Genomic DNA, 14,581 nt, shown 5'->3' with positions numbered 1-14,581 from the left:
TGAGACACTTTTATAAAATCTCATATTTACAGATATCTCCTGTTGGCTTTGTTTCCCTAGAGTACTCTTAATACACCCATCCCTCTCCAACTCACTTTCCTTATGCTGCTCTCAAATGCAGACAACCAAGCTTTGTATACCCTAAGTAGAAATTGGAGGACATCTTTTTGGAAAAATGAAACTGTTACAGAGAAAAACAATTGTGACATCTGGGAGTTCACAAAGCACAGCCAGCTTGTTGCCAACAAAACCTCTTGAGAGTGAAGGCCAAGATGATAAGCACATCCATTCATACAAAACTTCCAATCAGCTTTTCCGTGTCTCTCCCAAGTACAAATAAATGGCCAAGATGCACTGGATGTTTGAAGAATGTCTCCACTATGAAAGAAAGAAAGTCAAAACAAATAGGAGGAAAAAAAAAAAAAAGAATTCAGAGCAAACACAGATAATGCAGGGAGAAGAAAAATGTGTTCAGAGAGAGAAGAGATTACATACATGAAAAAGGAAAAAGAATCTTGAAAAACTACAAAGAGAGCCCTTGGTCACGAAAACATGATAGTTGAAATAAAAAAATTCAACAGAATTTTCTACAATGATAGAAATGTTCTGTACTGTCCAAAACAACAGGCACTGGCCACATGTTGTTAGCAAGCACTTGAACTGTAGCTAATGCAACTGAAAAACTAAAATTTCAATTTTATTTAATTTTAATTAATTTAAATAGGCACATGTAGACTGGATAGCACAAGGATGGAAGAGAAAAATCAAAGAAATTTCTCAGAGAGAGAGAGAAAATAAGAACAAAAACAAAGACTTGAACAGGATAAAAAAGTTCCCAAATTAGAAGACCAGTAAATCTAATATCTAATTAATAGCAGTTTCAGAAAGAGAGAACAGAGAAAACAGAAAAGAGGAAATATTAACCCGAGTGTAAGGTTTACATAGTTTGAATTGATGAATATAAAGCCCTTTTTTTGCACCATTAAGTATTTGTAGCTCTCGGTACGCTTGGCTTATTTCAGCTGACAGTAGTAACTACTTTTTAAGGCTCAGCCGGTCATGGCTTTGTCAGTAGCCATTTTCTCCAGGCTCACTTCTTCTTTCTTGCTCAAGGAGCTCGGCTGTCTTTGCATGTTGAACACAGACATTCTTGGTTCCTATAGCATGTTATCCTCTTCTATACATGCTGTTGTCTTCAGCTCGGAATCATCTCACTCATCTTGAAAACGCCTACTAAACCCTGCAAACCCAGGACACATATCAGTCCCCCTAGAAGCAGATAGAGAGCTTGGCTTGGAATCACCCACTGTTTATGAAATGTGTGACTTGGGCAAGTTACCTAATCTCCCCTTGATTGTCCCCGCATCTATAAAATGGAAATAATAGTAGTACTGATCTCAGAGGCTTATTGATGAGTAAGTAAATGAACTACTATGTGTACGGTGCTCAGAACTTGGAACATGGTGAATGCTCAATGTTTGCTGTTATCATTATGAAGCATTCTCTCTTTACGTAGATACTGCTACATATATGACCATATCTCCCTACCTTGGTAATGAGCACTTTACAGGCAAGAACTATATTTTATCAATCTTTCTTTATATTTCAGAAGCCTTGCTAACCCAATATATGCATCTTATAGTGCTTAATAAATACTTAGTAAATGAATGAATTAGTGAGCAAGGATAAAAAGACCTGGATTAGACTGGAAGCTACAAGAAAGAAGAAAACATCAATCAGAAAGACAATGAAAGAAGGACTTAACAATAAAAGGCATGCCAAAGTTTATTTCTAAGTTTTCTAGTCTGAGAGAATGAAAGATCATGTAACTTACACTCATTAATTCAACAAATAAATGTAGTGACTATAACACAGCAGTGAATGTAACAAAGCCCTATTATGAAGGTTACATTCTATTGGGAAGAATCAGAAAAATAAACAATAAAATAAAGACAATGATACATAGTCACAAGTGCTAAAAAGAAAAATAAAGGAGAAATGTTATTAAGGAAAGCTGATGAAGAATGATGAATTTGATTTTCCCTGTGGATAGCTTTGAGGTTATAGAAAATCATGTTAAGTAGTGATCCAAGAAACACTTAGAATTATGTGGTCGATGCACAGGGGAAGGACAGGGACAAAGATTTAGCTGTGTGAGCTCCCTGCATAAATGGGACAAAGTTCATAATAAGTTTGTAATAAGTTCTAAGGAACAAATATGAACAAAAAAGGGAACAGAGTATAGACAGAAATGTGAACAGAAAGGAGATAAAGATGGGAGACAGTATCTTAAGGGATATATGTATTAGGGAAAAAGTTGAAGAAAATAGTGAAGAGCTCAAAGATATTTCTGTCTTTTCACCACATATACTCAGCACCTAGCACAGTGATTGACAATAGCTGGGGGGTTCAGTAAATATTTGCTGAATTGTGAATTAGTGAAAGAAAATATTTTACTTTTAGGGGTAGTGTTTTTTAAATTAAGGTGTTCAAAAATGCCAAACCCTACAGAGGCTGATGGGGGTAAGATGAGAGAAAAAAACAAAATGGTTGGTATATTCAAGTGAAATGTCCAAGTCTAAAGGTTTGATAATACCCATACACATACTTACACAGTCACTTCTTAAATTAAAGATAGTAGCCTATATAGCTTTGTTCTAAGAGATATAAGTTGTTCTCAGTCCACACTCTGGATACAGAGATACTTAATATACATTTACCAAATGAAGAGTTCACCTTTAATCACAACTCCTGAGACATAATGAAATTGTACTATTATATAGCAGTCATTAAATCATTACCGTAGCCGTGTCTGGACTGTAGTTATCAATTTGTTCAAAGGTATGTGTATCTTTATTTCCAAGTGCTATTTGAAGAGCTATAGAATCATCAACATACCTAGGTTGATAGATTAAGGAAAATGCCTTTATTAACAACCAACAAAATGATACTAGATTCAGTAGAGAAACGTTTTCTATTGTCATGAAAATCTTCAAGTTTATGACTTAAATGGATCCTACTTACTTTCTACTATCAGCATTATCAAAACCATAGGCATATTTTACTAGTCTCTATTTGCTACTTCAGGAGCTGAGTGTTTTCTGAAACAAAGTCCCAAGGCACCAGTTACTCCCTCTCAAGCGAGAGGAAGAAGAAAGTCCTAGCTGCCTGAGTGATTCAGGGCTCTGCGCCCTGAGAGGGCTTGGCCAGTAGCTACGGGAAGGGCACCCCTTCCTGTTGTTCTCCCATACTCAGAATACTCCTTATAAATCATGCTTCCTTGCTATGAAAGGTTCTCTCAAGTGCCTCCCTTGGAAAAAATACCTTAAGTGATTGACTTCTGCACATGTTTCTGACAAGTCATTCTAAAAATAGTTATCATTCTAAAACAGATGAGCCTCAGCTTTATAAACAAAAAGCTGTTCTAAGTTTTCACTAGCATGGTAATTAAAATGAACAAAATATAGATTTCACTTTAAAGAAGGAAAACAAAAAATGGTTTGTGTCTTACTGAATGTCTCACTAAAAATATCATATAAATATTGAAAGAAGCATAAAATTCTACCATTATGGTTCAGAAAGGATACTGCCCAGCATAGCTTAGTGTTTTAGGATCAATGTCATCTTCATAGGCATTCAGAGGAATGAGTTTCCTTTGGATGGGATCAAAAACTAGCTGATAAAGGAAGGTATTGTTGGCCCGAATAAATCCTTTGATGTAATCCTCTGGTACTGTTATATTCATTTTGAGGTACTGCCCAATTTTCTTGATAACCTAACAATGGATGCAAAAATATAAATATATATACTAACTGTTTTTTTCTATTACTTAAGAATTGCTTCAAAAATTGAGTATGAAACTTGAATCACTTACCTTTATGATATCTGGATTATTAGCTAATCGTAGCACTTTGCATGCCTTTGCTAGTCCAATACCACGCAGTGAGGAGAGATAGTCACAGCCTGAAAGAATGCACATATAACGGAACTTCTCTTCTGTGAATACATCCCCAAGCTGTCGGCACATTCCTAGCCGAGCCTGATCAATTTCTAGTCCATTTCCAAACTGGTCCATTTTTAAAATCACCTTCAAAAGGAAGGCAAATTGTTATTAATACCTGAAAGGCCATTTGTATTTTTTATTATCTAGTCCACTGTAATAATTTTAAGAAATCTTTCTTGTTCTTCACCATAACACTGAGATAGGTAGGCAGGTTTATTATTACCAAAGTTGCAAATAAATTAAACTGAAGCACAGGCTACAACTGCTCAAGGTTATACAGCCAGACAAAGGCAGGACTGAAAACTCAATTCTCCTGACTCTGGTATAAGGAATGCCCTTTCTGTACTTTTCTACTTCCTACTACATCACAGGGTTGTTGTGACAGTAAAAAAATAACCATGCATACATACACAAAAAGCATTTTCTCCTTACCTCCCACTTTTCCATTTATAAAGTAATCCCTTTTGTTATTATTACAGTGATACATGTTTATTGTAGAAGATTTAATGACAGAGACTTCCCAAACTTTGCAAGACGTGAATATGCACATCCAAGAAGTTTAGAAAACACCAGACAGGAAAAACATGAAGAAAAATGCACCCTGTCATGTATTAATTACATTATCAAATGCAAAAGACAAGGAGAGAGTTCTGAAAGCTGCAAGAGAAAAGCAACATGTTACATACAAATAGGAATTACAATAAGACTGAGTGTCAATTTCTCATCAGTAACCATGGAGGTAAAAAGGCATTGGGTTGAAATACTTAAAGTGCTGAAGGAAAACAACTGCCGCCAGCTAAGAATTTTATAGCCAGCGAGACTCTCTTTCAAAAATGAGAAAACGATTAAGACATTCTCAGATAAACAACAGCTGAGGGAGCCAATCACTAGCAGACCTGCTCTACAAGCATGGCTAAAGGGAGTTCTTCAGACTGAAATGAAAGGATACCAGACAGTGGTTCAAAGCAGCATAAAGAAATAAAGATCTGCAGTAAACGTAACCATTTGGGTAACTATAAATGCCACTATTACTGTATTGTATTGTTTGGTATGTAACTTCACTTCTTACTTCCTACAGGAGCTAAAATGCAAATGCATAAAATGTAATGATAAATATAGGTTTTTGGACATACAATATACAAAGATACAAGTGGTAACAAGTACAAAAAACTGATGGGTGAACAGAGGGATAGAGGAAAAGTATGTGTACATGCTACTGAAGTTAAGTTGGTATCAAACCAAATATGATCACTATATATTTAGGAGGTTAAATTTAACTTCTGTGGTAATCACAAGGAAAACAGATGAAAAGTACATCCAGATAGAAGTGAGAAGGCACTCAATATGGCACAACACAAGAAAACAAATAAAAGTAAGCTTTTACAGAAGTGAGGGATGAAAAAAGCATACGACTTACAAAGGCAAAATGGCAGAAGAAAGACCTATATTATCAGTAGTGACTTTAAATGTAAATAAATTAAGCTCTCCAGTCAAAAGGCAGAGATTGGCAGAATGGATAAAAAAGCACGGCTCAACTATATGCTGTCTGCAAAAAACTGAACTTAAAGTCAAAGGTACAAGTACGTTGACAGTGAAAGGATGGAAAAAAATATACCATGCAAGTAGTAACCAAAAGAGAGCTGGGGTGACTATACTAATATTGGATAAAATAGATCTGATGTCAGAAACAGTGAAGAGGCACAAAGATGGTCATTACACACTGATAAAGGGGACAATTCAGCAGGAAGATATAACAATTAAAAATATATATGCACCTAACAGCAGAGCCTCAAAATATGTGAAGCAAATACTGCCAGGTATTAAGGGAGAAACTGATGGTTTTACATTAATAGTAGGAGACTTTAATACAACACTCTCAATAATAGAGGAACATCTAGTCAGAAGATCAATGAGGAAATATAGGATTTGAATGATACATTAAACCTAAAAGACATATATAGAACACTGCACCCAACGAAAAGAATACACATTCTTCTTGGGTGCATTTAGATCATTCTCCAGACAACATACTCTTAAACAACCAATAGGTTAGTTAAAGAGAAAATCAGAAGCAAAATTAGGAAATCATGAGGTGAATAAAAATGAAAATACAACATACCATAATGTATGGGATGCAGTGAAGACAGTGCTGAGAGGGACACTTATAGCTCTAAATGCTTACATCATAAAAGAAGACTTCAAATTCAAGACCTAGCCTCAAAACTAGAAGAAATGAAAAAAGAAGAGCAAACTAAGCCCAAAGCAAGTAGAAGGAAGGAAATAACAAAGATTAGAGAGGAGATAAATGAAATAGAAAACGAAAAAACAATAGAATCAATACAACCAAAAGTAGGTTCTTTGAAAAGATCAACAAAATTGACAAACCTTTAGCTAGACTGACAAAGAAAAAAAGTGAGGATACAAATAACAATCAGGAATGAAAAGGGGGACATTACAACCCACTGCGCTGAAATAAATAGGACTATAAGTGGATACTATAACAACCAAATGCAAATAAATTAGATAACTGAGATGAAAAAGTCAAATTCTTAGAAAACACACAAACTATCTACGTTGACTCAAGAACAAACAGAAGACCTCAACAACCAATTATTGGTAGAGAGATTGAATCAGAATCAAAGACCTCCCAATAAAGAGAGGTCCAGGACCAGATGGTTTCACAGGGGAATTCTATCAAACATTCCAAGACTTAACGCCAATTCTGCTCAACTCTTGAAAAAAACTGAAGAGGAGGGAACACTCCCTAACTCATTACACGAGGCCAACTTCACTCTCATACCAAAACTGGATAAAGATACCACAAGAAAAGAAAACTACAGACCAGTATCTCTTATGATGCAACAATCTCAACAAAATACCAGCAAACTGAATTCCATAGCATATTAAAACAATTATTCACCAAGATCAAGTGAGATTTATCCCTCATGTGCAAGTTTGGTTCAACATAAGAAAATCAATTATTGTAATACACATTAACAGAATGAAGGGGGAAAACCACATACCATCTCAATTAATGCAGAAAAGGCAAATAGAGCACCAATTCTTGATAAAACACTTAGGACACTTGGAATAGAAGGAAATCTCCTCAACATGATAAAGGGCATATAAGAAAAGCCCACAGGTAATAACCTACTTAATGGTGAAAGACTGAACACTTTCCCTCTAAGATGAGGAACACGACAAGGATGCCCACTGTCACCACTGTTATTCTACATTATACTGGAGGTTCTTGCCAGAGCAATTAGGCAAGAAAAAGAAATAAAAGGCATCCAAATAGGAAAGGAAGAAGTAAAACTTCCCCTATTTGCAGATGATATGATCCTATACACAAAAAATCCTGAAAAACCCAAAACAATTTTCCTAGAGCTAATAAATGAGTTCGGCCAAGTGGCAGGGTACAAGATCAACCCCCCAACTCAGTAGTGTTTCTATATATAAACAATGAACAATTGGAAGAAGATATCAAGAAAAAAATTCTATACAAAATAGCAACTAAAAAAATCAAATATCTAGTAATAAATCTAACCAAGGACTTATAAATAGAAAACTACAAAACATTGCTAAAACAAAAAAGACCCAAATAAAATAAGAAGACATTCTGTGTTCATGAACTGGAAGACTAAATATCATTAAGATGTCAATCCTACCCAAAGCAATTTGTAGATTCAATGCAATACCAATCAAAATCCCAAAAGCCTTCTTTGCAGAAATGGAAAAGCCAATCATCTTTAAACATAAGGAAGGGTAAGAGGACCCAAATAGCTAAAGCCATCTTGAAAATGAAGAATGAAGTTGGAGGACTCACACTTCCCTATCTTAAAAACTTATTACAAAGTCACAGTAACCAAAACAGCATGGTACTAGCACAAGGACAGACATACAGATAAATGGAATAGAACTGAGAGCTCAGAAATCAACCCTCACATTTATGACCAACTGATTTTTGACAAGGCAGCAAAGGCTACTCAATTGGGAAAGAATATTCTCTTCAATAAATGGTGCTAGGAAAACAGATCTCCATTTGCAAAAAAGAAGAGGACCCTTACTCCAAACCAAAAACAAATATCAACTCAAAATGGATCAAAGACCTTAATATAAGAGCTAGAACTACCAATCCCTAGAAGAAAATGTAGGGAGGCATCTTCACTTTGTGTTAGGCGATGGTATCTTAGACTTTACACCCGAAGAACATGCAACAAAAGAAAAATAGATAAATGGGACCTCATCAAAATCAAAAACTTTTTTTCCTCAAAGGACTTTATTATGAAAGTAAAAAGACAACATACACAATGAAAGAAAATATTTGGAAACCACTTATCTGATAAAGGCTTAATACCAATATCTGATGAAGGATTAATATCAAGTATATATAAAGAAATCCTTCAATTCTACAACAAAAACAGTCCAATTAAAAAATGGAGAAAAGATTTGAACAGGTATCTATCCAAAGAAGATATTCAAATGGGCACAAAGCACTTGAAAAGATGCTCAACATCATTAGCTATTAAGGAAACGCCAATCAAAACCACAATGAGATACCAGTTCATATCATTAAAATAGGTGCTATTAAAAAATAGAAAATAACAAGTGTTGGAGAGGATATGGAAAAATAGGAACACTCATTCATTGCTGGTGGCAATGTAAAATGGTGCGGCAGCTGTGGAAGACAGTTTAGAGATTCCTCACAAAGTTAAGTATAGAACTACCATATGATTCAGCAATCCTACTGCTAGGTACATACCCAAAAGAATTGAAAGCAGATGCTCAAACAGATGTTTGCACACCAATGTTCAGAGTAGCATTATTCACAACTGCCAAGAGATGGAAGCAACCCATGTCCATCAACTGATGAATGAATAAATAAAATGTGGTATATAAATAGTGGAATATTATTCAGCCCTCAAAAGCAAAGAAGTCCTGATATATGCAACAACATGAATCAACCTTGAAGACATCATGCTGAATGAAATAAGCTAGTCACAAAAGAAAATATATTGTATGATCTCACTGATTTGAAACAATTAGAATAAGCAAACTCATAGAGTTGGAATCTAGAATATAAGTAAACGGGACAGCATAGGGATAGGGAATGGGAAGTTAAGGCTTAAAATATACAGGTTCCTATTTGGAATGATGGAAATGTTTGGTAATGGATGATGGTGATGGTAGCACAACATTATGAATGCAATTAACAGCACTGAAATGTATATCTGAATGTGACTAAAGGGGGAAATGTTAGATCATATAAACATTATAAAAAACAGAATAAAAATTAAAAACAAAAAAGTATGGAACTACACTACACAGTAAACCCTAAGTTAAACCATGGACTTTACAATTATAAAAATGTGCTATCATCAGTTGTAACAGTTGTTCCATACCAACGCAAGGTGTTGGTGGTGGGGTGGTATATGGGAATCCTGTATTTTATGCATGAACATTCTGTACATGTACAATTTCTCAAATAAAGGAAAAAAAAAAAAACCAAAACAAAATAAAAACAATAAAACACCCTAACCTTAAGGCTTACTCTGAGAAGGCGCCCTAATTCCACAAAATGTCAGGCAGCAAAAACTTTCTTTTTATTTTAAATGAAATAATTAGCATTGCAAAAGTAGCTGTTACTTGCAGGTACTAAAAAAAATAATTATGCCTGGAGATGAAAAACATCAGCTCTTTGATTTGCACCACTTCCATCTATGAAGAAAAGTAATACACAGTAATTGCAGTTAAGTACCTTTTTACAGCCAAAAGCTAGGAGATCAGAGTCTTCTGTAATTATAGCTTGAACAATCCCGGCTTTGTTAAGATAGGCCAGCTGTGCATCAGCTTCATATGGAGCCACGAGACAATCTACTCCCTGAGACCGAGCAGCCTGTAAGAGAGCATCACTATGAGTATCTGGCACAGCATCTGGTAAGTAACAAATAAATTCCTGTTTCAAACCACTTTCATTACTAGCCTCAAAATGCCAATATTATTTTCAGAAATAATATCTTTTAAAGTAGGTTTTTCCACTTTCAGTCCTATCATATGCTGAACTAATCATATGAACATTATGAAATTAATGCTCTCAAAGTATACACTAAAAAAAAATCAATTTATAAATTTTGGGAAAAGAAATATTGCTGCACATTCAGAGGAGAAAAGACTACAAACAAAACTTAGTTATGTCAAATTATAGAAAGCATCCATCTTAAGAATGGTTATATCCCCAAAGTATACAAGACAGTTGTTTAGAGCTTTAAATCTACTTTCCCCATAAAAATGAAAGGGTAGCCTGTTAGGCTATAAAAGTCTTTCTGATTTACTGTAATATATGAAGCATAACTGTATTGATAAAGCTATAGAATCTAAACACTGTATTTAAACTAACCCACTAGGGAAAAATGCTTTAAAACAAAATCTTGCCAAGAGAAATAGTTCCCACAATATACTTGTCTCAAAATCTAGGCAGGTGTAAAGGAATTTCTTTGTTCCAAATTACAGGTCATGGCTCCCAAAGCCCGAGACAAGAGACATCAAGATATTGCCACTGTCAATTCTGGTGACAATTTTCAATCTGTACTGCTTCAATCTGTACTACTTCTCTCATTTCTTTTTCTTGCCCAGCAAAAATCTATCACACTCAATCTATCACACCACTGCTATTGCTTCCAATCAGGGTTTCTCCTCTACTTCTGCACACAATACAGAATCACAGCCTATTTTCCTGTAACTATAAATGGCCCATGACTTTTCTCTTACACTTCATGCTTGTCCCTGCATCACCTCCCTGACCCATACTGAAGGATGAAAGAGCCCAAACAAGAATTTCAGTGTTTATTTTAGCTCAGGAACTAGATAGTAGTATGTCAGCTAGAAAAAGTTGCCTGCCACTTTTATCATCACTAAACACTGGCCCAAAAAAGGGAAGGGTGAGGACTGGGATTATGGGCACTATGTCAGACTTATGGCAAAGGAAGCAGTTTCTAAGCAGAAGCAGATTAAGGAGAATCTGTAGAGTTCCTAAGGTGGTGAGGTTGGTTCAACAGCTCTCCGACAGTTATTCTAAAGTAAAGGTTACATGAAATGTTGAAGCCTGTATTAGAGTGGGAAGAATCTGAACCTCTAGGACTTCATCCCTTCTATCTTTATGGAAAAACATGCCCAAGTTACTTATCTCAAAAAGGAGACCCTTACTTATTCCTTAAGATTTCTCCCTTAGAAATTGCTGGACACATCTCTATCTAAAGTTACTGTTTCCTTCTTTCTCTGACATTTACCCTTTAGTTGAAGTTAGGTCTAGAACAATTTTCCTCCTTTGATTTTCTTGCTCTTCTATAAATAAACAACTTATAACTAGCTTTAATTAACTTAATTCTTTGTTACTTTGGCTTCATTTGTTATTCAGCTTACTTTAATTACTTTGTGGGCCATAGCATGTGTTATATTGACAGAACGCGTAAAACATTCTCTGGCTTCTGAGACCCTTCCCTCACGAAGAAGCTGTTTTCCTTTAAGAAGATTGGTTTGTCGTCTTCTGCAAGGGGGACAAAAAGCATTTAAGAAGCTGACTCAAGATGCTCTATTAAAACTATAATCGAAGAAATTTTCCAAAAAAAAGTCAAGAATTCCCATATACCACCCCACCACCAAAAAAAGTTTACACCACTTCTTGAGAATATTAATCCAGACCCTTGGGGCTTCTAGGCAAAAAGAACAAGTGATTTATAATGCAAAGAAAATTAGATTATCATTAGATTTTTCTACAGCAATGTTTAGGTCAAAAGAAAATGGAGTAACTAAGATAACTCAAAGAAAGAAAATGCAAGTCAAGGCTTTTACTCCACAAAAACTAACTTTCAATTATAAAAAGCACAAACTTATAAACAAACAAAGAATTCGAGCAATACTGGTTCTGTGAGCCTTTCCTCTGGAATCTACTAAAGAATAAACTTCACAAAAACAAAAATAATGTGAGAGACATCAATAAAAGGACTGATAATAACCATTAAATATGCAGTAATTTGCAGAATCAAGACCAAGTACGGATTAAATGAGGAGAGAGTACCGGCTACATGCTCTGACAATACAGGACCACTATTTTTAAAATTGGGAGAGGGCATATGCAAAAAAAATAAAAAATAAAAAATAAAAAGGAAAGAATTGTTAACTGTTTTCAGTAATCATATTGATAGTGGTAGGGAGAGTATTTTCTCATTCTATGAATGAAGAAATGAGGCTTAGGAAAGAAAATTAATGCTCTCAAGGTTATACACTACACTGACATATCCATTTGATCCCAGAACAGGAATCGAGGCTCTCAGGAAGCCTATAAAATATTGGGCATAAAAGTAATAAACAATAACTTCCTGGGCTATTGTTACCTGAGAACATTTAATTCTGTTTCATAGAAAGTGCTGTGATGCTGGGAAGGGGGAAATCTATTTTTAGACTAGATTCCATACATGAAGGAACTTTATAGAAAAAGATTTTAAATGTGCCCCGCCCCCCACTGCCATAGTCAAACAGGCAATTCTGATCCTATAGAGATAAGACAGAAAGAGCACTCAAGTCACAGGCAGCTGAAACATCTTTTAGCCATCCCTGAGGTTAACAAGAAAAATTAATAACTACCTGTGATTAGAATTAAGAACATGGTTGGGACAGGGGCAGGTGAGATATGCTCTGGATGAATCCCTTAGAAACACTGGTCTAGGGTTATCACCAGTCCCTTTAGAAGCAATCTCAGAACCAACTAATTTTTATGAAAGGTATGTTTAATAAACCATATTTTTTCATATTAAAAGTGAGTCAGATATTCTCAGTTAATCATTTAATAAACTTGATGAAATTATGACTTTAAGAACCAGAGCCCCCTGAATATAGTTAAATAGAAAAACTTAGACCTATTGATTTTAGGCCCAGAGAGGACAAAATCAGGCCAGCAACACCCCATCACAAAACCCTCCCTAAATGAAGCTTATTATATTTGGATATAACTCATGCTACTTTTGACAACTAAGCCCAGTGATATTTCCAACCGAACATGATGACTTCTGGTCCTAAAAATCTACTACAGTGGAAAAATAATAATAGATGAAATGTGGCAGAATAGCTGCTTCATTAAAATATAGAAATTCTTACTAAGGTCCTTATGTTGTAAACTTATTTGGATTCTGTTAAAATAAATATAAATGATAAAATTTCTAGGATAACCACTAAAATCAGAAACAGTGTATCACTTCTCTACTAGGAATAAGAGAGAGGAGAATAAGGGTGAAAAAATAATCAATTCAGAAGTTAAGGTAGTGGGCTATAAAAAAAGAAAAAAAAGAAATAGAAAAAGATATATAAATTAAGAGAAAAAAATAAAAAGAAATAAATTGATCTAAATGTATTAGTGATTAGCAATCAATGTAAAAGGACAAACACTATTCAAAAGATTAAAAATGGCAAAGACAGATTGGGTTAAAAAAAGTCTAGCTACATGTTCTTTATAAGAGACCATCTAAACTCAAAGACACAGAAAAGCTGAAAGTAAACAGAAAAAGATATATCACAAACATACAAAAGAAAGTTGTTGTAGTAATACTAATATCAGAAAGAACAGATTTTAGAACAAAAAAGCAGTACTAGAGAGAATCACTACATATTAATCATTTCATTTTACCAAAAAGATACAACAAATTCTAAACTGAATACAACAAATAAAATAGCTGCAAAATAAACAAAGCAAAAAATGAGAACTACAAGGTAACCAAAAAATCCACTACCATTGTGAGATTTTAAGACGCCTTTCTCAGTAATAAGTAGGCACACACACACATATAAACCAAACAAACAAAAAACCAGTAAGGATATAAAATATATGAACACTATAATCAATAAGTTTGATTTACTGGACAGTCATAAACCCTTTTACCCAATAATTGGAGAATACACTTTCCTTTCAAGCACACATGGAACATTTAAGGAAATTTGTCCATGCACTAGGCTACAAAAGCCTCAACAAATTAAAATGTAGAAAAAAAATGTTACATGGGCCACAGTTTCTGACCTTAACACAGAGAATCAACTTACTCTCTTCTAGACTTCTCCACTTCCTTTTTAGATGGTAAAGTACACCCATCAAATACTAGAATAGGCTTGATTCCATGAGATAGTAACATGTTCAAAAATTTCATACAAAATCCTACATACCTATGAAAAGAAAAATGCATTTAGTGCTTTGTGTCTTTTAAGGTGACAATTCTTTGGCTCATTTTAAAACCCAGATGAGACTATTGTGAAGATCAGGTTTTGTTTTTATAAACAAATGTTTTTGGGAAATGGGAACTCTAATTTAGAGTCATAGAATTGGGTGCAAATACTGCTTGGGATATTAATGGGCTATGGGATGTTTGGTGAGTTATTTGACCCTCCAAGTTTTGGTTTCCTCATCTGTAAATTGAAGAGCTTTGATATCCCTACCAGTTCTGACATTTTGTGGTTCCAAATCTCACTTTTTTGTCCCACTTTTAAAAAAAATTTCAAACCTATTTAAAAGAATACTACAATGAACACCCAATTCCT

The 14,581-nt window shown here is 34.7% G+C and overlaps 1 protein-coding gene across 1 annotated transcript in view; it reads right to left on the bottom strand.

Annotated features, from left to right (window-relative positions):
• Positions 1-14,581, bottom strand: part of EXO1 (exonuclease 1) — a 38,407-nt gene that overhangs the window by 21,224 nt on the left and 2,602 nt on the right. The window contains exons 2-7 of the mRNA XM_037811166.1: positions 14,090-14,209; positions 11,423-11,546; positions 9,762-9,899; positions 3,875-4,087; positions 3,588-3,775; positions 2,802-2,898 (exon numbers count right to left, since the gene is read on the bottom strand). Coding sequence (XP_037667094.1) covers positions 2,802-2,898; positions 3,588-3,775; positions 3,875-4,087; positions 9,762-9,899; positions 11,423-11,546; positions 14,090-14,209 — 880 coding nt within the window. The remainder of the gene's footprint in view (positions 1-2,801; positions 2,899-3,587; positions 3,776-3,874; positions 4,088-9,761; positions 9,900-11,422; positions 11,547-14,089; positions 14,210-14,581) is intronic.

This window comes from Choloepus didactylus, chromosome 2 (genome assembly GCF_015220235.1).
Source record: "Choloepus didactylus isolate mChoDid1 chromosome 2, mChoDid1.pri, whole genome shotgun sequence".
NCBI lineage: Eukaryota > Metazoa > Chordata > Mammalia > Pilosa > Megalonychidae > Choloepus > Choloepus didactylus.
Note: the sequence above shows the minus strand (reverse complement) of the source record. Positions and strands in the feature narration are given on the sequence as shown.